At 59.8% G+C, this 21,916-nt stretch overlaps 6 protein-coding genes, 1 long non-coding RNA gene and 1 other non-coding gene across 9 annotated transcripts; 3 read left to right on the top strand and 5 right to left on the bottom strand.

The window, feature by feature from the left end:
- Nucleotides 1-992: 992 nt before the first annotated feature.
- GNG3 (G protein subunit gamma 3) lies at nt 993-4,223 on the bottom strand. The gene is made up of 3 exons (XM_066570777.1): nt 4,160-4,223; nt 3,427-3,532; nt 993-1,708 (listed from the first exon to the last, which is right to left on the bottom strand). Exons 2-3 carry the CDS (start codon nt 3,523-3,525, stop codon nt 1,580-1,582), a joined length of 228 nt encoding a protein of 75 aa, XP_066426874.1. The 5' UTR covers nt 3,526-3,532; nt 4,160-4,223; the 3' UTR covers nt 993-1,579.
- Nucleotides 4,224-4,739: 516 nt separating this feature from the next.
- On the top strand, nt 4,740-12,877 carry BSCL2 (BSCL2 lipid droplet biogenesis associated, seipin). Of its 2 annotated transcripts, XM_066570705.1 has the most exons (10): nt 4,740-4,899; nt 6,523-6,762; nt 7,856-7,937; nt 8,722-8,865; nt 9,615-9,749; nt 10,080-10,177; nt 11,636-11,774; nt 11,867-11,912; nt 12,414-12,479; nt 12,653-12,877. In XM_066570705.1, the coding sequence occupies exons 2-10, from the start codon at nt 6,548-6,550 to the stop codon at nt 12,808-12,810; spliced, it is 1,083 nt and encodes a 360-aa protein (XP_066426802.1). In that variant the 5' UTR covers nt 4,740-4,899; nt 6,523-6,547; the 3' UTR covers nt 12,811-12,877. The 2 variants fall into 2 exon arrangements, with proteins under 2 accessions (XP_066426802.1, XP_066426803.1); XM_066570706.1 differs by lacking the exons at nt 11,636-11,774; nt 11,867-11,912; nt 12,414-12,479; nt 12,653-12,877 and adding an exon at nt 10,961-11,627.
- Nucleotides 12,878-13,841: 964 nt separating this feature from the next.
- Nucleotides 13,842-18,203, top strand: UBXN1 (UBX domain protein 1). The gene is made up of 8 exons (XM_066570733.1): nt 13,842-13,940; nt 14,081-14,134; nt 14,629-14,745; nt 15,784-15,927; nt 16,232-16,283; nt 16,862-16,945; nt 17,422-17,620; nt 18,109-18,203. Exons 1-8 carry the CDS (start codon nt 13,861-13,863, stop codon nt 18,156-18,158), a joined length of 780 nt encoding a protein of 259 aa, XP_066426830.1. The 5' UTR covers nt 13,842-13,860; the 3' UTR covers nt 18,159-18,203.
- Nucleotides 18,204-18,205: 2 nt separating this feature from the next.
- DMAC1 (distal membrane arm assembly component 1) lies at nt 18,206-19,223 on the bottom strand. Its single transcript, XM_066570769.1, has 2 exons — nt 18,972-19,223; nt 18,206-18,525 (listed from the first exon to the last, which is right to left on the bottom strand). Exons 1-2 carry the CDS (start codon nt 19,195-19,197, stop codon nt 18,458-18,460), a joined length of 294 nt encoding a protein of 97 aa, XP_066426866.1. The 5' UTR covers nt 19,198-19,223; the 3' UTR covers nt 18,206-18,457.
- UQCC3 (ubiquinol-cytochrome c reductase complex assembly factor 3) lies at nt 19,213-19,706 on the bottom strand. The gene is made up of 2 exons (XM_066570775.1): nt 19,579-19,706; nt 19,213-19,497 (listed from the first exon to the last, which is right to left on the bottom strand). Exons 1-2 carry the CDS (start codon nt 19,696-19,698, stop codon nt 19,366-19,368), a joined length of 252 nt encoding a protein of 83 aa, XP_066426872.1. The 5' UTR covers nt 19,699-19,706; the 3' UTR covers nt 19,213-19,365.
- Nucleotides 19,707-20,056: 350 nt separating this feature from the next.
- LOC136570283 (uncharacterized) lies at nt 20,057-20,483 on the bottom strand. The gene is made up of 2 exons (XR_010785524.1): nt 20,402-20,483; nt 20,057-20,152 (listed from the first exon to the last, which is right to left on the bottom strand). It is a non-coding gene; the product is annotated as an uncharacterized lncRNA (long non-coding RNA).
- LOC136570364 (small nucleolar RNA SNORA57) lies at nt 20,225-20,357 on the bottom strand. The gene has a single exon (XR_010785533.1). It is a non-coding gene; the product is annotated as a small nucleolar RNA SNORA57 (small nucleolar RNA).
- Nucleotides 20,484-20,686: 203 nt separating the features above from the next.
- On the top strand, nt 20,687-21,838 carry CUNH11orf98 (chromosome unknown C11orf98 homolog). The gene is made up of 4 exons (XM_066570773.1): nt 20,687-20,753; nt 20,957-21,021; nt 21,108-21,181; nt 21,264-21,838. The coding sequence occupies exons 1-4, from the start codon at nt 20,718-20,720 to the stop codon at nt 21,356-21,358; spliced, it is 270 nt and encodes an 89-aa protein (XP_066426870.1). The 5' UTR covers nt 20,687-20,717; the 3' UTR covers nt 21,359-21,838.
- The last annotated feature ends 78 nt before the right edge of the window (nt 21,839-21,916 follow it).

Below are 21,916 nucleotides of genomic sequence, written 5' to 3'. Positions count from 1 at the left end.
AATTTGATTAAAACGGGGTTGGAGGGGTTAAAACCGCGATGGAATTTAGAATTAGAGTCAGTGGGAGGGGGGTTGAAACGGAGTTTAGGGGCTTAAACTGGGTTTAGAGGAAGTTTGGGGCTTGAACTCAGTCCTGGTGCTGATTTTGGGGCTTAAACCCAGATTTGGGGGTTTTTTGTGGTTATTTGGTGTAAACCCGCCTGGTTTGGGGCTTTTTGGGGCCTGGCCTTAGGCCTGGGCCTGGTTTTAATCTTTGGGGCTCCAGATCCGGCTCTGGGCCCATTTCTGAGGTCTTTACGCTAAATCTCGGCTCATAAACGATAATCAATTAACCCCAATTAAGGATTTAATGATTTTATTTCCCTCCTTCGCAGGCCGGGCCTGCTCCGAGGCCTCAGGCCTGCCTCGGTTGCCATGGCAACCACGGGGCTGGGGGCGCCGCCATCTTGGCTGCGCGCGGCGATGACGTAGAGGGGAGGGGGGGGAGGGGATAACGGGGGGGCTTCCCCTCCCCCCACGGGGATTTTTGGGGTGTCCCGCGTGGGCCGGGGGCGCCCCCAGAGCCCCCCTGGGCCCCTCTTGGCTCCCGCCGCCATTTTGGGTGCTGGGAGGCGCCATCTTGGGCGGTGTGGGTGCGGTGCGCATGCGCGGGTGTCATGGCGGCGGCCGTGGGAGGAGCCGGGAGCCGCCATGTTGGGTGTGGGGCCCTGAGGGGCTCGGGCAGCTCTTCCTCCTTCTCCTTCCTCCTTGTCCTTCCTCTTCCTCCTCATTTCTTCCTCCTCTTTTTCCTTCCTCCTCTTTCTTCCTTCCTCCTCTTTCTTCCTTCCTCTTCCTCCAGACCCCAAATTCCTCTCTCTGCCCCTCCCCCGTCCCCCACCCAAATTTCCCCTCCCCCCCAATAATTTTGGGAACCCTCCCCCTCCCCCCCACCCATTTTTTCCCCTCCCCCCACCCCATTTTTTTGGGAATCCCCAAAAATGGCCCCGGCCCCGTCTGTGCCGCCAAGTGTTTATTTGGGGGTGGGGGGAACACCCCAAAATTGGGGGAACCCCCCTTTAACCGCCCCTCCCCCCCTCAGGGCCGAAATTGGGGAGGGGGGGAGGGGTCGGTGCTGGGGGAGGGGAACCCCCCGAGGCTGGGGTGGGGGAGGTGAGGGAGGAATTTTTGGGAATTTTTGGGCGTGTCCTGAAGTTTGGGGGGTCCCCATTTTAGGGGGGCTGGGGAGTGATGGGGGGAGGGGGAATTTGGGGGTGATTTTAGGGGGTCTCCCCCTCCCCCCATTCCAGAACCTTCCCCGAGTCCATCCTGGACGCCTTTTTTGGGGTGGGGGGACCCCCAAAAATCCCCTCAAAACCCCCCCCAAATTCTGAGCTTGGCCTTTCTTTGGGAGGGTCCCCAATTTAGGGGGGAGGTCCCGGCTGTGGGGGGGGACCCCAAAAACCCAAAATGAAGCCCCACCCCCCTCATTTCCGCCTCATTTTTGGGGTGAATTTGGCCCTAAATTGTACAAGGGTGGCCCGAAATGTGAGGGGGGCGTCCCCCGGGATTTTGGGGGGGGTCCCCCGGGATTTTTGGGGGGTCAGAGGAGGGCGCAGAAGAATTTCTTCTCGCGGAAGGGATTCTCGGAGGTGGGGACCGGCGTGAGCAGGGGATCCTCGCAGGCGTGAGCCTCGCAGTAACTCAGCAGCTCCGCCGCCGCCTTGGACACCTGGGCCGGGGGAAAAACGGGGTCAGGGAGCCCGAAAAATACCCGGGAACACCCAAAAATGCACCTGGAAATCCCCAAAATAAACCTGGAACCTCTTAAATACACCTGAATACACCTGAATACACCTGAATACACCTGGGCCGGGGGAAACGGGGTCAGGGAGCCCGAAAAATACCCGGGAACACCCAAAAATGCACCTGGAAATCCCCAAAATAAACCTGGAACCTCTTAAATACACCTGAATACACCTGAATACACCTGAACACACCTGGGCCGGGGGAAAAACGGGGTCAGGGAGCCCAAAAAATACCTGGGAACCTCAAAATACACCTGGGAATCCCTAAAATACAACTGAGAACCCCAAAAATGCACCTGGGCCAGGGAAAGCTGGGGCAGGGAGCCCGAATATGCACCTGGAAATCCCAAAATATACCTGGAAACCTGAAAATGTACCTGGGAATGCTAAAGACACCTGGGCCAGGGGAAAATGGGGTCAGAGAGCCCCAAAAAATACCTGGAAATCCCTAAAATATACCTGGAGAGCCCAAAAATAAACCAGGGAATCCCAAAAATACAACTGGGAACCCCAAAAATGCACCTGAAAACCCTAAAAAGATACCTGGAAACCCCAGAAATACACCTGGAAAGCCCCAAAAATAAACCCAGCACTCCCAAAACCACCCCTGAATTCCCAAATCCCACCTGGAATTTATAAATCCATCCCTGGAACCCCAAATCCTGCCCTGGTCCCCCCCAGCCCCTCCCAAATCCTCATTTTTACCCCCCTAAATCCACTTTGAACCCCTCAAATCCCCTATAAATCCCCCCAAATCCCATTTTCCCACAAAAAATTTCCTAATTTCCCCTTTTTTTGATCACAAATCTCCCCCAAAACGCCTCCAAATCCCATTTTTACCCCACGAAATCCCATTTAAATCCTCCCAAATCCCATTTTTACCCCACGAAATCCCATTTAAATCCTCCCAAATCCCATTTTTACCCCACAAAATCCCATTTAAATCCCCCCAAATCCCATTTTTACCCCACGAAATCCCATTTAAGTCCCCACAAAATCCCATTTAAATCCCTCCAAATCCCATTTTTACCCCACAAAATCCCATTTAAATCCCCCAAATCCCTTCCTCACCCGGCAAATCTCTCTCAAACCCCCCCAGACCCCTCAAAATCCTCTTTTTTTTCACCCCAAATCCCCACATTCCCCCCAAATCTCTTTAGACCCTCCCCTCAAATCCCAATTTTCCCCCCATTTTTCCCCCATTCCCCCTCCGATTTTCCCCTCATTTTCTCCCCATTTCCCCCCCCATTTTTCCTCTTTTTTATCCCCCTTTTTTCACCTCATTTCCCCCCTTTTTACTCCTCATTTCCCCCCTTTTTACTCCTCATTTCCCCTCCATTTTTCCCATTTTTTGCCCCCATTATTTCCCCTGTTTTTTCCCCATTTTTCCCCGTTATTTTCCCTGTTTCTGCCCCCATTTTTTCTCCATTATTTTCCCTGGTTTTGCCCCCATTTTCCCCATTATTTTCCCTGGTTTTTCCCCATTTTTCCCCCATTATTTTCCCTGTTTTTTCCCCATTATTTTCCCCATTTTTCCCCTATTTTTCCCCCATTATTTTCCCTGGTTTTCCCCCATTTTCCCCCATTATTTTCCCCATTATTTCCCCCATTATTTTCCCATTTTTCCCCGTTTTCCCCAGACCTTGACCCGGCACAGGCTGGCCTCGATCTTCAGCTGCTCCACCATTTTCCGGGCCTGGCCCACGCTCAAGGTGCTGCTGGGGGGGGGCTCGCCCTTCATGGGGGGGCTGCGGGGGCACCCCAGATTTGGGACCCCCCCCAAAAACCCGAAAATCCCCCCCAAAAAAAACCAAACAAAAAATTCCCTTTAAAAATTAAAAAAAAAAAAAAAATCCCCCCCCCAAAAAAACCCCAAAAAATCCCCCACAAATTCGATTTTTCCCCTCTAAAAAAAATCCTCCACCCCAAAATCCCAAATTCCCCCTGGAGCCAAAATTTGGGACCCTCCAAAAATCCCAAATCGCCCAAAAACCTCAAAAAAAATCCCCAAAAATAATAATAATAAAAAACCCAGAAAAATATCAAAACCCCACCCCAGAATCAGCATTTTCCCCCCAAACCCTCCTGGAAAAAAAATCCCAAATTTTCCCCATCCAGGATTTCCCCCCAAAAATCCCAAATTTCCCCCAAATCCCCCCCAAAATCCTCCCCCAAGCCCCCAAAATTCCCAATTTCACCCCCAAAATTCCCAATTTTCACCCCCAAAATTCCCAGTTTCCCCCCCAAATCTCCTCCCCCCAAATCTGCCCCAACCCCCCCAAATTTCCCGCGGTTTCTGCCCCTCCCCCCCTCCCCCATCCCCTCCCCCCTCCCCAGGACCCCCCAAATCCCCCCCCCCATCGCCCCTCCCCCACCTGTGCAGGACCCGCGGCCGCTCCGGTCCCGGCGATGCTCGGAGGGGGCGGGGCCTGGGGATGGGGGAGGGGGCGGGGCCTGGGGATGGGGGAGGGGGCCACGCCCTTGCCCCTCCCCCATCCCCCTTCTCTTTTCCCCCCCTTTCCCCAATTTTGGGGGAGCCTCAAAACCCCGCCCCTCCCCCCTCTTTAAAAATGGGGAGGGGGTTCAGGGTGGGGGAGGGGCGGGGTTAAAGGACCGCCCCTCCAATTTTGACCCCTCCCCAAACCCCTCCCCCCCCAACCCCCCCACAAATCCCCCTCAAAATTCCCCAAAATCCCTCAGGGGGCCCCTCCAGAACCCTGAGGAAATCAAGACCCCCCCGAGACCCCCCAAAATTCCCCAAAATCCCAAAAAATCCCCCAAAAATCTCCCCCGTTGCCATGGAAACGGGGCGGGGCCCGGCGGGGCCGCAGTGGGCGGAGCCAACGAAGTGATAATAATTAAGGGAGTGGGCGTGGTTTAAACATGCCTTGACCAATGGGGTGAGGCGTGGGCGGGGTTTGCATCCGGAAGCGGCGGGGTTGGGGGCGTGGCCAGGGCGTGGCGGGAAGCGGGAGGTGCCGGCATTCGGTGAGGGCGCGGGAGCCCCGAAAAGCCCCGAATTTACCCCAAAAATCCGCCCTAAAACCCCAAAATCGCCTTAAAAAGCGCCGGAATCGAATCCGCGACCCTCGAGAACCCCCGGAACCCACTCGGGGTGAGGAAACTCCACCAAAATTACCTCAGAAAATCCCAAAATTTCGCTCCGCCAACCCAAAATCGGCCTCAAAATCTCCCCGGGGAGCCCCAAAATGGCCAAAATTTACCCCAAAAATCCTCCCCGGGACCCCAAAGTCTCGCGATTCCCCCGGGGGTTTGGGGCTGGGGGAGGAGTTTTGGGAATAATCCCAAATTTTGGGGTGGGGGAGGGGCGGGGACCCCACTCCCCTCCCCCCGCCCCTCCCCCCCCATCACCCCTGCCCCGAATTCCGCAATTTTGGGAAAAATCCCAAATTTTGGGGTCCTCAAGGGAATTTTGGGAACAATCCCAAATCTTGGGGGTCTGGGGGAGGAAATTTTGGGAAAAATCCCAAATGTTGGGGTGGACTGGGAATTTTGGGGAGGGAATTTTGGGAATCTCCGCCGAATTTCGGGCCAAGAGGGGCAAGTTTGGGGTTCCCGTGAGATTTTCGGGACGGGGGTGGAAGTTTGGAATTCCCCCAGGCATTTTGGGAATGGGGCCAAAATTTTTGGGAGGGGCTTTTGGGGTGGGGGAGGGAGTTTCGGGGAGGGAATTTTGGGATTCCCGCTCAGATTTTGGGAATGGGGACGGAATTTTGGGACTGGCCCACAGATTTTAGGTGGGGACGGGGGAGGGAAATTTTTGGGAGGAAAATTTTGGGGTTGGGGAGGGAATTTTTTGGGGTTCTCCCCCTGAATTTTGGGAATGGGGGAGGAATTTTTGGGGAGGGAATTTCGGGGTTGGGGAGGGGATTTCTGGGGGGAATTTTGGGATCATCCCACGGATGTTTGGGGTGGGGAGGAGATTCTGGTGTTCCCCCCAAATTTTGGGAATGGGGAGGGAATTTTGGGGTGGGGATTTTGAGGTTCCCCTCCAGAATTTTGGGAATAGGGAGGGGAATTTTCCAGAGGGAATTTTTGGGAGGGAATTTCAGGATTTCCCCCCACGGATTTTTGAGGCGGGGGCCGAAATTTTGGGGAGGGAATTTCGGGATTCCCACCAGATTTAGGGGTGGGGGAAGGGAATTTGGGGCTTCCGCCTCCATGGGGGCGTGGCCCTGCCCCTCCCCCTTTAACCCCTCCCCCTCCTGTGGGGTTCCCACGGCCCCTCCCCCCCCCCCCCGCTCACCTGCGGGGCTCAGGTGGGGGCGGGGTTTAACCCTTCCCCTCCCATTTTAACCCCTCCCCCTTTAGCCCCTCCCCTCCCCCTTTAACCCCTCCCATTTTAACCCTTCCCCTCCCATTTTAACCCCTCCCTTCCCACTTTAACCCTTCCCTTCCCCTTTTAACCCCTTCCCTCCCATTTTAGCTCCTCCACTCCCCCTTTAGCCCCTCCCCTCCCATTTTAACCCCTCCCCTCCCCCTTTAGCCCCTCCCCTTTAACCCCTTCCCTCCCATTTTAGCCCCTCCCCTCCCCCTTTAACCCCTCCCCTCCGCCTTTGACCCCTCCCATTTTAGCCCCTCCCCTCCCCCTTTGACCCCTCCCCTTTAGCCCCTCCCCTCCCATTTTAGCCCCTCCCCTTTAACCCCTCCCCTCCCCCTTAGCCCCTCCCCTTTAGCCCCTCCCCTCCCCTTTAACCCCTCCCCCTGTTCTCGGCAGCCCCTCCCCCGCCGATGGGGCTCCCATGGCCTCGGGCGGGCTCCCCGCGGCCCCGCCCCCGCCGCTGCTCTCCTGGGGGGCTCAGCTGGGCCGGGGCGCGCGGCGGGCGCTGCTGCGGGGGGCGCTGGGGCTGAGCCTGGCGCTGCTGCTGCTCTGGGCCTCCGTGTTCCTCTACGGCTCCTTCTACTGGGCCTACCTGCCCGCGGCCGCCGTGCTGCGCCCGCTGCACCTGGCCTTCAGGTGAGGGGATTGGGGAGCCTGCTGCACCTGGGCTGCGGGTGAGGGGATTGGGGAGCCTGCTGCACCTGGGCTGCAGGTGAGGGGATTGGGGCACCTGCTGCACCTGGCCTTCAGGTGAGGGGGTTGGGGAGCCTGAACCTGGGATTCAGGTGAGAGGGGATTGGGGAGCCTGCTGCACCTGGCCTTCAGGTGAGAGGGGGTTGGGGCACCCGCTGCACCTGGCCTTCAGGTGAGGGGGGATTGGGGAGCCTGCTGCACCTGGGCTGCAGGTGAGGGGGTTGGGGAGCCTGCTGCACCTGGGCTGCAGGTGAGGGGGTTGGGGAGCCTGCTGCACCTGGGCTGCAGGTGAGGGGGTTGGGGAGCCTGCTGCACCTGGGCTGCGGGTGAGGGGGTTGGGGAGCCTGAACCTGGGCTGCGGGTGAGAGGGGATTGGGGCACCCGCTGCACCTGGGCTGCAGGTGAGGGGCTTTGGGAGCCTGCTGCACCTGGCCTTCAGGTGAGGGCATTGGGGCACCCACTGCACCTGGCCTTCAGGTGAGGGGGGATTGGGGAGCCTGAACCTGGGCTGCGGGTGAGAGGGGATTGGGGCACCTGCTGCACCTGGGCTGCGGGTGAGAGGGGATTGGGAGCCTGAACCTGGCCTTCAGGTGAGGGGATTGGGAGCCTGAACCTGGCCTTCAGGTGAGGGGATTGGGGCACCCGCTGCACCTGGGCTGCAGGTGAGGGGCTTTGGGAGCCTGCCCTGAACCTGGCCTTCAGGTGAGGGGATTGGGGAGCCTGCTGCACCTGGCCTGCAGGTGAGAGGGGATTGGGGCACCTGCTGCACCTGGCCTTCAGGTGAGAGGGGATTGGGGCACCTGCTGCACCTGGGCTGTGGGTGAGAGGGAGGGAGGGGTTTGGGGGATTCAGGTGTGTCCAGGAGCGTGATTGGGGGTTCTTGGGTGGTTTTGGGGGTGATTTTGGGGTGGTTTGGGGGTGATTTTTGGGGTGATTTTGGGGTGGTTTGGGGGTGATTTTTGGGTGATTTTGGGGTGGTTTGGGGGTGATTTTTGGGTGATTTTTGGGGATTCCTGACCCCATTTTTGTTCCCCAGGTCCGACTGCGAGCGCCCCGGGCCTGAGCTCTGCTCCTTCCCCACGGCCAACGTGTCCCTGCTGGGGGAGCACCGGGAGAAGGTTCTGGAAATACCCAAAATCTGGGGGGCTGGAGATGGGGAGGGGCTGGAAATACCCAAAAATGTGCAGCCAAAACATCCCGAGGAAATCCTAAAAATGTGGGGCTGAGTTGGCCTAAAAATATCCCAAAAATGTGGGGGGACGTGGGGCCAAAACATCCTAAAATATCCCCAAAATGTGGGGCCCAAATGCCCTAAAATACCCCAAACAAGTGGGGCTGAAACGTCCTAAAATATCCTAAAACTGGGGGAATTTGGGGCTAAAATGTCCTAAAAAATCCTAAAAATGTGCCCAGGTGTAACCCTGGTGTAACCCAGGTGTATCCCGTGTGTAACCTGTGTGTAACCCTCTCAGCTGCTGCTCTATGGGCAGCTGTACCCAGCTGTACCCAGCTGTACCCAGGTGTATCCTGTGTGTAACCCAGGTGTATTTTACTCCCAGCTGCTGCTGTATGGGCAGCTGTACCCAGCTGTACCCAGGTGTATCCTGTGTGTAACCCAGGTGTATTTTACTCCCAGCTGCTGCTGTATGGGCAGCTGTACCCAGGTGTATCCCAGGTGTATCCTGTGTGTAACCCAGGTGTATTTTACTCCCAGCTGCTGCTCTATGGGCAGCTGTACCCAGGTGTATCCTGTGTGTAACCCAGGTGTAACCCAGGTGTATTTTACTCCCAGCTGCTGCTCTATGGGCAGCTGTACCCAGGTGTAACCCAGGTGTATCCCAGCTGTACCCAGGTGTATCCCAGGTGTATCCTGTGTGTAACCCAGGTGTATTTTACTCCCAGCTGTTGCTCTATGGGCAGCTGTACCGCGTGTCCCTGGAGCTGGAGCTGCCGGAGTCCCCGGTCAATCGGGAGCTGGGGATGTTCATGGTGGGGCTGAGCCTCTACGGGAACGGGGGCAAGAGCCTGGCCCGGAGCGAGAGAGCGGTACTGGGAGGGACTGGGAGGGACTGGGAGGGACTGGGATAAACTGGGAATGGACTGGGAGGGACTGGGAGGGACTGGGAGGGACTGGGATAAACTGGGAATGGACTGGGAGGGACTGGGAATGGACTGGGAGGGACTGGGAGGGACTGGAATGGACTGGGAGGGACTGGGAGGGACTGGAATGGACTGGGATAAACTGGGAATGGACTGGGAGGGACTGGGATGGACTGGGAGGGACTGGACTGGGACTGGCAATGGGACTTTGGGGTGGGATTTGGGGGATTTTGGGTCTGGGAAGGCTCTGGGATGGATTTGGGGTGGGTTTGGGGTCCCAGGGTTGGATTTCGGGCTGGTTTTGGGCTGGTTTTGGGGTCTCTGGGCTGTTTTTGGGCTCTCACTGTGTGTGGGTGTCCCAGGCCATGCTCCATCACCGCTCCCGCCTGCTCCGGGCCCTGCACACCGCGGCCTTTGGGGTGGATTTGGGGTTGGCTGTTTTTGGGCTGTTTTTGGGGTGTATTTGGGGATGTTTTTGGGGTGGTTTTTGGGCTGGTTTTGGGCTGTTTTTGGGCTGTTTTTGGGGTGGATTTGGGGACGTTTTTGGGGTGTTTTTTGGGCTGGTTTTGGGGTGTTTCTGGGCTGTTTTTGGGGTCTCAGGCTGGTTTTGGGCTGGTTTTGGGCTGGATTTGGGCTGGTTTTGGGGTGTTTCTGGGCTGTTTTTGGGGTCTCAGGCTTGTTTCGGGGTGTCCCAGGCCATGCTCCATTACCGCTCCCGCCTGCTCCGGGCCCTGCACACCGCGGCCTTCGCCGGGCTCTTCCTCAGCGGCTTCGCCGAGCAGAGCCAGACCCTGGAGCTGGAGCTGCTGGGGCGCTACCGCGAGGACCCCGTGAGCTGGGGGGGCTGGGGGTCCCAGGGGGGGTCTCAGGAGGTCCTGGGTGGGTTTTGGGGGGTCCCAGGGTTGGTCATGGGGTATTTGGGATATTTTGGGGTTATTGTGGGGTATTTTGGGGCTCCCAGGGATATTTTTGGGGTATATTGAGGCATTTTGGGGGTCCCAGGGTGGTTTTGGGGGGGTCGCCGGGTGGTTTTTGGGGTATTTTGGGATATTTTGGTGGTCCCAGGGTGGTTTTTGGGGATATTTTGGGGTTCTCTGGGGATCCCGGGGTGGTTTTGGGTTATTTTGGGGGTATTTTGGGACGTTTGGGTTCCTCCCCAGTACTCGCCCACCGTGGGGGCTCTGGTTGAGATCCGCAGCCGCCGGGTGCAGCTCTACGGGGCGCGGCTGCGCGTGCACGCGCACTTCAGCGGCCTCAGGTGCGCCCTGGGCCCGGCCTAAACCCGCCTTAAACCCGCCTTAAACCTGCCCTGAAACTGCTCCAAACCCGCCTTAAACCTGGCTTAAAACTGCTCCAAACCCGCCTTAAACCTGGCTTAAAACTGCCCTAAACCTGGCCCCAAACCTGCCCCAAACCTGCCCCAAACCTGCCCCAAACCTGCCCCAAACCTGGCCCCAAACCTGCCCCAAACCTGGCCTAACCCTGCCCCAAACCTGCCCCAAACCTGTCCTAAACCTGGCCTAACCCTGCCCCAAACCTGGCCCCAAACCTGCTCCAAACCTGTCCTAACCCTGCCCCAAACCTGTCCTAAACCTGGCCCTAAACCTGTCCTAAACCTGCCCCCAAACCTGCCCCAAACCTGGCCCCAAACCTGCCCCAAACCTGTCCTAAACCTGTCCTAAACCTGTCCTAAACCTGCCCCCAAACCTGCCCCAAACCTGGCCCCAAACCTGCCCCAAACCTGCCCCAAACCTGCCCCAAACCTGGCCTAAACCTGTCCTAAACCTGGCCCCAAACCTGCCCCAAACCTGGCCTGAACCTGTCCCAGGTACCTGCTCTACCACTTCCCTCTGACCTCAGCCGTTGTGTCACACATGTCACACCTGTCACACACCTGTCACACACATGTCACACGTGTCACACACATGTCACACGTCACATGTGTCACACACATGTCACACGTGTCACACACGTGTCACACACATGTCACACACCTGTGTCACACACATGTCACACACGTGTCCCACACCTGTTCCCTCAGGTACCTGCTCTACCACTTCCCTCTGACCTCAGCCGTTGTGTCACACACCTGTCACACATGTCACACCTGTCACACACATGTCACACCTGTCACACACATGTCACACACCTGTGTCACACACCTGTCCCCTCAGGTACCTGCTCTACCACTTCCCTCTGACCTCAGCCGTTGTGTCACACCTGTCACACACGTGTCACACACGTGTCACACACCTGTCCCTGTGTCACACACATGTCACACCTGTCACACACGTGTCACACACGTGTCACACACGTGTCACACACCTGTCCCTGTGTCACACACATGTCACACCTGTCACACACGTGTCACACACGTGTCACACACGTGTCACACACCTGTCCCCTCAGGTACCTGCTCTATCACTTCCCTCTGACCTCAGCCGTTGTGTCACACATGTCACACACATGTCACACATGTCACACACGTGTCACACACCTGTGTCACACACCTGTGTCACACACGTGTCACACACGTGTCACACACGTGTCCCCTCAGGTACCTGCTCTACCACTTCCCTCTGACCTCAGCCGTTGTGTCACACACATGTCACACACATGTCACACGTGTCACACACATGTCACACACGTGTCACACACATGTCACACACCTGTGTCACACACATGTCACACACGTGTCCCACACCTGTCCCCTCAGGTACCTGCTCTACCACTTCCCTCTGACCTCAGCCGTTGTGGGCGTGGCCGGCAATTGGACCCTCCTGGCCCTGCTGACCCTCGGGGGGTACCTGCAGTGGGGGAGGGGCCCCCAACGGCCCCGCCCCCGCCCGGCCCAGGTCAGCCAATGGGGGAGGGGCTGGGGGAGGGGCTGGGGGATCCTCCCTCCCCTCCCCCACTGCTGAGCTCACCCGAGCCCCACCCCCAACAGGAACGGAGGAACCAGAGAGGAACAAACGGGGAGGGGGAGGGGCCAGGTGAGAGAGGGGGAGGGGCAATGGGGAGGGGGAGGGGCCAGGTGAGAGAGGGGGAGGGGCAATGGGGGAGGGGCCAGGTGAGAGAGGGGGAGGGGCAATGGGGGAGGGGCCAGGGGAGGGATGGGGGGAGGGGCAATGGGGGAGGGGCCAGGTGAGAGAGGGGGAGGGGCAATGGGGGAGGGGCCAGGGGAGGGATGGGGGGAGGAGCTGAGGAATTTGGAGGAAATTTGGGGACGATTTGGGAGAATTTGTGGATTTGTTCAGGGGGATTTTGGGGAGATTTTTTGGGAGGGATTTCGGGGAGATTTTGGGGGATTTTAAGGAGATTTTGGGTAAATTTGGGAGGGATTTGGAGAAAGACTTTGGGGAGGTTTTGGGGATTTTTGCGGGGGATTTTTGTGAAGATTTTTGGGTGGGATTTTGGGGGGATTTTTGGGGGGATTTTTAGGATTTCTGGGAATGTTCAAGTTGATTCCTTTCCCCCCCTCCCCCCCCCCCCAGACCTTCCAGACCCCCCCCAAAATTCGGAGGAGCCCGAAATCGTGGGAGCCTCGGAGCCAGGCCCAGGTGGGGGAGGGGCAGCGCCCCCAAAAACCCCAAAATCCGGAGGGGGGGAGGGGCGGGGGGAGGGGCCCGGATTGGGGGTGGGAGCTCAAAAAGGGGGGGAGGGGCTGAAATTGGGGGGGGAGGGGCCGAAATTTGGGTCTGGGGGCTCTGACCGCCCCTCCCCCCCTCCCCAGACCAGCCCCTGCTCAGCCCCGCCCCCAAGGAGGGGGAGGGGCAGGAGGAAGAGGAGAAAGAGGGGGAGGGGCAGGAGGGGACCACGCCCACGCCCCTCCCCCCCGTCGCGGACAGCCCCTCCCCCCTCCGGCAGCGCCACCTCTGCTCCAGCTCCTGAGCCCCGCCCCCACCCCCGATCTGGGGGGGTCAATAAAGGCTTCGGCCCCTCCCCCACACCCCGCAAATGAGCTTGGATTTATTGGGGGAGGGGGAGGGGAGGGACGGGAGCCCCAAAACCCCCAAAATTTCCCTCAAATTTCCCCCAAATTTCCAAAAAATTTCCTGAATTTCCCCCAAAATCCTCCAACTTTCGCCCAAATTCCCATTAATTTCCACAAAACACCCCATTTTCCCCAAATTCCTCCAAACTTTCCCCAAAATCCCCCGAATTGCCCTCAAATTTCCTCAAAAATCCCCTGAATTTCCCCAAAATTCCCCAATTTCCCCCCAAATTTCTCTGAATTTCCCCCCAAATCCCCTTCAATCCCTCCAAATCTCTCCCAAAATTTCCCTCTGCAATCAACCCCAAAAAAATCTGGTCCAAATTTAAGAATTTTGGGGGGTTTTGGGCTATTTTTGGGTTGGTTTTGGGGTCAGGTTTTGGGGTAATTTTGGGTCGGTTTTGGGCTATTTTTGGGTGACTTTTAGGGCTGGATTTGGGGTCACATTGGGGGTGGGGTTCTGAGGTAATTTTGGGTGAGTTTTGGGGTATTTTTGGGTTGGTTTTGGGGCATTTTTTGAGCTGCTTTTGGGGTCACTTTGGGGCGGTTTTGGGATATTTTTGGGTTGGTTCTGGGATCATTTTTGGGCGGGTTTTGGGTATTTTTGTGATTTCGACGTCACTCTCTGAATTTCTCCGCTCCGTTCGCGTTTTCTCGCGTTCTGTCCCTTCCCGGCCGCCGTCCCCACGTGACCTCGGCCCCGCCCCTTCCCCCCACGTGACGCGCGGTGCCGGTGCCGCCATGATGGCTGCGGGCGGCGGGGCCGGGCCCGGGCGGGCCCTGGAGGCGCTGCTGGAGATGGGATTCGGGGCCCGGCGCGCGTGAGGGCGGGGACAGCGGGGGAGGGTCCCCGGTAACCGGAGAGGGGCCGGGAATGGGCCCCGGGGGGGATTGGGCGGCCCCGGGATTTTGCTTCCCCCCACGTGACGCGCGGTGCCGGTGCCGCCATGATGGCTGCGGGCGGCGGGGCCGGGCCCGGGCGGGCCCTGGAGGCGCTGCTGGAGATGGGATTCGGGGCCCGGCGCGCGTGAGGGCGGGGACAGCGGGGGAGGGTCCCCGGTAACCGGAGAGGGGCCGGGAATGGGCCCCGGGGGGGATTGGGCGGCCCCGGGATTTTGGGGGGGGTCCCGGAGCTCCCTTGTGACCCCCCCCGGGTCGGTCCCGCAGGGCGAAGGCGCTGGCGCTGACCGGGAACCGCGGGGTGGAACCGGCCATGGACTGGTGAGGGGCGAGACGGAAAATACCGGGACCCTAAAACAACCGTGACCCCCCCAAAAAAAACCCGGGACCCCTAAATCCCCTTCGAGACCCCCAAACCCCCGCGAGACACCAAAACTTCCCCGGGACCTCCCAAAACCCCTCCCAAGGACCCCAAAAAACCCCCTGAGATCCCCAAAAACCCCCGAGATCCCCCAAACCTCCCCTGGGACCCCCCAAAACCCCCCTGAGACCCCAAAACCCTCCCTCAAACCCCCCAAATTCACCAAAATCCTTTTGTGACCCCAAATTCCCCCCGAGATCCCCAAAAACCACCCGAGACCCCCCCAAAAAAAAACCCTGGGACCCCTCAAAACCCCTCCAGGACCCCCAAACCCCCTCTGATTTTGTGCCAGCCCCCCGCATTTTGGGGACCCCCCCCGAATTTTGGGACTCCCCCCTGATTTGGGGACCCCCCCCCGAATTTTGGGGACCCCCCCTGATTTTGCCCCCCCCAGGCTGGTGGCTCACGAGGACGACCCCGACTCGGACTCGGACCCCGAGACCCCCCCGGACCTGGGGGCGCTGCTGGGGGGGCCCCGGGCGCCGGCGGGGGAGCAGGACGAGACCCAGAAGTGAATTTGGGGGGGATTTGGGGCTTAAAAGGGAAAATTTGGGCATTCGGGGAGGAAATTTGGGGTTCAAGGAGGGATTTGAGGGTTTAAAGGGAAAATGTGGGGGTTTTGGGCAGGATTTATGGGTTCAAAGTGGAAATTTGGAGGGTTCAGGGAGGATTTGGGGGTTTAGGGAGGGAATTTGGGGTTCAAGTGGGGATTTGGGGGGAAAATTTAGGGATTTAGGGGGAAAGTTTGGGGTTTGGGGAGGATTCGGGGGTCCTAGGAAGGATTTACGGGTTCAGAGGGGAAACTTGGGGACTCAAGGGAATTTTGGGGCTTCAGGATGGAATTTGGGGGGTTCTAAGGGGAATTTTGGGGGCTTGAAAGGAGGAATTTGGGTGTTCAGGGAGAATTTTGAGGTTCTGGGAGATTTTGAGCTTCAGAGTTTTTGATTTTGGGGTCGCAGGGCGCTGTCGGAGGCCGGGCAGGAGCGGTGGGAGCTCAGTGGGACCCCGGGATTTGGAGTTCAGTTTTTAGGGGTTCAGGGTTATTTTGGGGTTCAGGATTTGGGGTTCAGGCTGATTTTGGGTTCAGAATCGCGGATTTTGGGTCGCAGGGCGCTGTCGGAGGCGGGGCAGGAGCGGTGGGAGCTCAGTGGGACCCCGGGATTTGGGGCTCAGGGGTTTGGGGTTCAGGATTTGGGGTTCAGGGTTATTTTGAGGTTCAGGGTTATTTAGTGGTTCAGGATTTGGGGTTCAGGGTTATTTTGGGGTTCAGGATTTGGAGTTCAGTTTTTAGGGGTTCAGAGTTATTTTGGGGTTCAGGATTTGGGGTTCAGGGTTATTTTGGGTTCAGAATCGCGGATTTTGGGCCGCAGGGCGCTGTTGGAGGCGGGGCAGGAGCAGGGGAGCTCAGTGACCCCAGGATTTGGAGTTCAGTTTTTAGGGGTTCAGGGTTATTTTGGGGTTCAGGATTTGGGGTTCAGGGTGATTTAGTGGTTCAGGATTTTGGGTTCAGGCTGATTTTGGGTTCAGAATCGCGGATTTTGGGCCGCAGGGCGCTGTCGGAGGCGGGGCAGGAGCGCGAGCGGCGCCGCCGGGGCCAGGAGCTCGCCAGGCTGCGGGAATGGCGCCGGGACGAGGAGCGGCGCCGCGCGGCCGAGGAGCGGCGGCGGGACCGGGCCGAGGAGAGGGCGGCGCGGTGAGCAGGGAACGGCCCCGGGGAAACCCCAAAATTCCATCCCAAAAAAAAACCCCCAAAACAACCAGAACTGCCCAGGCCGAGTCCTCCGGGCCGCCAGGGGCGCCCCACGAGGCCCTCAGAACCCCCGGGCCCAAAAAGCCTCGGGGAACCCCAAAAAAACCCCGAAAACCTCCTTAAAAAACAAAAAAAACTCCTTTAAAAACCCCAAAACCTCCTTAAAAACCCCAAAACCTCCCAGGATACCCCAAAAAGTTTTGGGAAATCCCAAAATCCGCGGAATTTTCCCTCCCTGTTCCCACAGGCAGCGAGTGCGGGAGAAGATCGAGAGGGACAAGGCAGAGCGAGCACAGAGGGTGAGGGGGGCCCCAAAAATCTGGGGGGGATCCCAAAAAATCTGAGGGGATGCCAAGGGATTTTGGGGATCCCAAATGATTGGGAGAGATCCCAAAATATTGGAAGAATCCCAGAAGATTCTGGTGGATCCCAAAGGAGTTTGGGGGGAGGGTGGGGGGAGGATCCCAAAGGATTTGAGGGATTTCCAAAAATTGGGGAAGATCCCAAAGTATTTTGGGGGGAGAATCCCAAAAAAATTTGGAAAAATCCCCAAAAGATTTGGGGGGGATCCAAAAGGATTTGGGGGAATCCCTGACAGTTTTGGGGGGGGGGGATGTCCCATGGGATTTTGGGGGGATCCCAAAACATGGAGGGGATCCCAGAGGATTTGGGAATCCCAAAACATGAAGGGATCCCATGGGATCTGGGGGGATCCCAATCCCAAAAACTGAGGGATCCCACGGGATTTTGGGGGTCCCACGGGATTTTGGGGTCCCAGGGGATTTTGGGGGTCCCAGGGGATTTCGGGCGCCCCCCGAGCAGAGTTCGGGGTCCAGCCCCAGCGGGACCCCCCCATTTCCCCCCGTGTCCCCCCCAGTTCGCCCCGAGCCCCCCGAACCCCCCGGCCCAGCCCCCCCAGGAGGCGCCGGCGCCGCGGGAATACGAGGAGTGCAGGATCCAGGTGGGGACCCGGGGATTGGGGAACCCCAGGGGGGATTGGGGAACCCCAGGGGGGACTGGGGGATCCCTGATGGATTTTGGGGCTCCTTGCTGGGATTTCAAGGAAATTTTGGGTGATTTTGTGGTGATCTGGGGCGATTTTGGATGATATTGGGGTGGTTACAGGTGATTTAGGGCTCCCTGCTGGGGTTTCAGGTGATTTTGGGGTGACTTTGGGGCGATTTTGGTCTCCATGACGGGATTTGGGCTGATTTTGGGGTGATTTTGAGGCATTTTTGCCTGATTTTGGGTTCTTTTTGATGATTTTGGGGTGATTTTCGCAGTTTTTCGGCCATTTTTCTCTGATTTTTAGCTCATTTCCCCCAGGTCCATCTCCCCGATGGCCGCGCCCTCACTCAGAGTTTCCCAGGCTGATTTTCGGGTGATTTTCGCAGTTTTTGGGCCATTTTCCCCTCATTTTTGGCCCATTCTCCCCAGGTCCGTCTCCCCGACGGCCGCGCCCTCACTCAGAGTTTCCGTGCCCGGGAGCCGCTCGCCGCCGTTCGCCTCTTTGTGGAGCTGCACCGGGGCCCGGGGGGCGGCGCCGGGGGCCCCCCCGAGCCCTTCAGCCTCCGCACGGCGTTTCCCCGGCGCCTCTTCACAGAGGAGGACATGGAGAAACCCCTGCAGGAGCTGGGTGAGACACGGGGAGGGCGCTTTGGGCAGAAATGGGGGCGGCGTTGGGGACAAATGGGGGGTTTGGGGGGTCCTTGGGGGGGTTTGGGGGTCACTGAGGGGGTTTGGGGGGATCTCCAGAGGATTTGGGGGTCTGTGGAGGGTTTAAGGGGTCCCTGGGGGGGTTTGAGGGGGTCCATGAGGGGATTTCGGGGGTCCCTGGGTGGATTTTGGGGGGTTCTAGGGGGGGTTTGGGGGCATCTCCAGGGGTTTTGAGGGCCACGAGAGGGGTTTGAGGGGTCCTTGGGGAAGTTGGGGAGTCCCTGGTGAGAATCGGGGCTCACTGGGGAGAATTTGGGGTCCTTGGGGGGTTTAAGGGGTCCCTGGGGGGTTTAAGGGGGAACCCTAGGGGGATTTGGGGTGTCCCTGGGGGAATCTGGGGGGGTCTTCAGGAGATTTGGGGGTCCCTGGGGTATTTGGGGTGCCCTGACCTCCCCCTCCCCGTTCCAGGCCTGGTTCCCTCCGCCGTCGTCATCGTGGCCAAGAAAGAGGGGAGCTGAGGGGGACACCCCCAAAACCCCAAATAAACCCAAAAAACCCCAAAAGCTCAAGTTTGTCCTGTCCTGCGCCCCCTCCCCAGAGCAGCTTCGGGGGTCCTGGTCATTTATTGGAACCCCCCCGGGGTTTTTGGGGTCTCCAGAGCAGCTTTGGAGCCCCCCGGGTGTTTTTGGGGTCCCCTGACCAGTTTGGGGGTCCCGGTGCCTTTCTTGGGGTCCCCTCGTTGTTTTTGGGGTCCTCAGAGCAGTTTTTGGAGTCCCGGTGCCGTTTTTGGGGTCCCGGTGCCGTTTTTGGGGTCCCCTCAGGGCTCGCGGCGCTGCCAGCGTCCCACGGGGTCGGCGAGGATGACGATGGCCCAGCTGGCCAGACCTGGGGGACAGGGGGGACACCTGGGGGTCACCTGGGGGCACCTGGGCATAGCCGGGGTCACCCTGGGGGACAATGGGGACACCTGGGGGTCACACTGGGGGTACCTGGGGTCACCTGGGCACACCTCGGGGGACACCCGGGAGTATTTGAGGGTCATTGGGCACACCTGGGGATCCCTGGGGTCACCAAAGCACATCTGGGTACACCTGGGGTCCCTCCCCCACCCATGGGAACTCCACCTCCTCCCCCTCCCCAACCCCCGAGATTTTGGGAAGAATTTGAGGAATTTTTGGGTCCATCCCGGGGCCACCCTCACACCGCCCCGCCCTCGTTTCCATGGAAACCCTCCCCATTTTCCCGCCAACACTCAGACCGCGCCCCCTCCCATCGGTTCCCGCCCCCTCCCATCGCTCCCCGTCCCCCCCGGTTTCCGCCCCGCCCCTCACCGGCGGCGAAGGTCATCTGGGCGATGGCGCCCATGGAGGGCGCGATCCCCTTTTTCATGGCGTTCCGCGGCCCCTGGTACACCCAGACGGCGGCCATGAGCAGCCCCGCGCCGCTCAGCAGGCGGCAGCTCCAGCAGCCGCCGAACAGCGGCCTCGGCGAGCCCGGACCGGGCCCCGGTACCGGCGCCGCCTCCGGCGCGGCCTCCGCGCCCCGCGGTCGCGACATGGCCGAACCGGAAGAGACGCCGGAAGTGTCCGTCATTTATAGCACTCCGGGTGCGACCGCGCAAAAAAAAAAAAAAGTTCCGTGCGCAACCGCGCGCAGCCTTGATGGTTCCGGGGGAAAGGGCGGGACACCGGGAAACGGAGGGTGAGAATGCTCCCGGTGCTGACGTCACTTGCGCCACGGCACCGCCCGGTGCGCCACGTTGTCGTCGGTCTCGGCCGCCTCGCGCAGCGCCGCCATGATCAGCTCATTGTGGCGCCGCCGCTGCGCTAAACTCGCGGCGTCCCCGCCGGGCTGGCCCTGCCGAACCGGGAACACCGCGGAGGGGTCACCGCCGGTTCCGGTCCCCGAGGCGTCCCCGTCGCCCACTTCCCCCCGTACCTTCAGCGTCTGCTGCCGCTCTTGCTCGCCGCCCGCGATCGCCACCCACAGCAGCAGCCCCAGCGCCACCGGGACGGCGCCGCGGGCGAGCGCCAGTGGCCACCGCCGGTCCAGCGCCATCGCCGTCTCCCCGGCACTTCCGGCGCCGCTCTGGCCCGCCCAGGGCATAGAGACGGCGGCTGGGAGGACCGGAAATCCACTGCGCCACCTTGAAACCATAGAGACGGCGGCTAGAAGGACCGGAAATCCGAGGCGCCACCTTGAAACCATAGAGATGGCGGCTAGGAGGACCGAAAATCAGCTCCGCCACACGGGCATCATAGAGATGGCGGCTGGGAGAAACTGGAGTCGTCCCTCCTTTACGGCCGAATCGCCCCTGTACCGTCGGGATCAGGGTCACGGAGTGGCTCCAGCGCCGGGAAAAGAACGCGAGACCCACGCCCTCACCCCGGGACGCGAAAGAAGACAAGAGACTAAAGCGGTTCTGGGCTTTTCTTTATTAACAATTTAAAGTACAAAATAACCCATCCGCCGCTGGCGAAGTCCCGTGGCTTTCTTGGTCCTTCAGCGAGCCCTGCAGAAGAGAAAATGGCAGTGAAGTGGCGGCCCGAGCGCTCCGGAGCTCACAGGAGAGCCGCGCCCGGGGCCTTATCCCGGCGTGTGAGGGTGGGACCGGCGGACGCCACCGCCGGCACCGAAGACATCGCGCCGGTCGCTACTTTCCCTCCGCACATCACGGAGCCCGGCACGGCAACGCCGGGGCCGCCAAGAACGAGAGGATTTTCCCGGGGAGGCTCGCGCCCAGTTTAAAATCAAAACCAACCCAAAAATCCGACCGAGCCCGTTGCTCACCCAGCGCCTAAAGAACGCTCTGAGGGGAGGCGGCCATTTTATATAGCGCGCGCGTGGGCGGGGCCTCAGAGAATCCCACAAATCAACGGCGCCGGCGCGCGCCCGCCAACCAATGAAAACGAACTAAAAAAAAGGGGCGGTGGCCTAAAAGTGATTTTAATATGGGCGGGGCTCTCACCACCACAGCCAATCAGAGTTCGCTCCCCACGGGGAGGGAAAAACGGGGCGGGGTTTAGTGACCGGAAGTGCAGTCGGACCGGAAGTGGTGCCGGACCGGAAGTTGCACGATGGGGATCGGAGGGAAAATCAACCGGCCCCGAACGGTGACTGGGAACACCGAGAGGGCACCGGGAGGCACCGGGAGGGCTCCCGGGACACCGGGGCGGCTTCAGGAGGAGCCTGGCGGGAGGAACAGCCCAGGGGGAGGGCGGGAATCCCTATCCTCACCGGGACTCCCGGTAACCGCTACAGTGAGGGGTCTCCGGTAACGGCGGGACCCCCCCGGTGACGCCGTTGTTCCCCATAGGAGCTGCGTAAGAAGCTCTTCAAGCGGCGGCGGGAGCGGGCGCGGGGCCGGCGGCAGAAGCGGCGGTGAGCGCCCCCCCCGTCCCCTCCCGGTGCTATCCTGGTGCTCTCCCGGTAACCGAGGCGGGGTTCCGGTGCTCTCTCCGCTCCAGGTCGCATTCGGTGCCCGCGGTTCCGGCCCCGGTGTGGGGGAAGCGGCTGCGGAAGGAGCTGAAGCGGCTGCGGGGTGAGCGGGCAGGGGATACCGGGGGACTCCGGGGGACACCGGGGGCGGCACCGGAGCTCTGAGCCCCTCCCGGTGTCCCCAGCGCTGAAGGCGGCAGTGACCGAGGCGAAGAGGCCGCGGGAGGATGCGGGGACGGGGAACGGCGACGTGGAGATGGCGGAGGCGGCGGCGGAGTGAGCGCGGGGCCGGCGCGTGCCAGCCCCGGGGCCATCCCAGTGCCGCCGGTTCACCACGCTGGAACCTTCCCCGATGCCCCCTCCGTGTCCATGATGGGGCCACCTGTTTGTCACCGGTGTCCCCAGTCCTTCTGCAACGGCCCCAGTTTGGCACCAGTGCCCCAGGCCTCGCTCCCAGTCCCTCCCAGTCTCTCCCAGTGCCCCAAATCCCTTTCCCATTATCCCCAGTCCCTCCCAGAGCCTCAAATCCCTGCTCCAGTCCCTGTCCCAGTGTCCCCCAGTCCCTCCCAGTATCCGCAGTCTGCTCCCAGTCCATTCCCAGCCCCTCCCAGTCTCTCCCAATATCCCCTGGCCTTTCCCAGTGTCTCCCAGTCCCTCCCACTCACGGTCCCCAACCCCTCCCAGTGTCCCCCAGTGTCTCAAATCCCCGTCCCAGTGTCCCCAGTCCCCCCAGTATCCCAAATAAAGGGATCTCTTCTCATTCTCTGTCCCCGTTTTTGTCCTTGGTGGGGGAGGAAAGGTGCCCCCCTCGGGGTGGGGGAGGGGCGGCGCCACCCCC

The sequence above is a fragment of the Molothrus aeneus genome, unplaced genomic scaffold (assembly GCF_037042795.1).
Source record: "Molothrus aeneus isolate 106 unplaced genomic scaffold, BPBGC_Maene_1.0 scaffold_30, whole genome shotgun sequence".
Lineage (NCBI taxonomy): Eukaryota > Metazoa > Chordata > Aves > Passeriformes > Icteridae > Molothrus > Molothrus aeneus.
The sequence above is the reverse complement of the archived record's forward strand: the minus strand, read 5'-3'. Positions and strand labels throughout refer to the sequence as shown.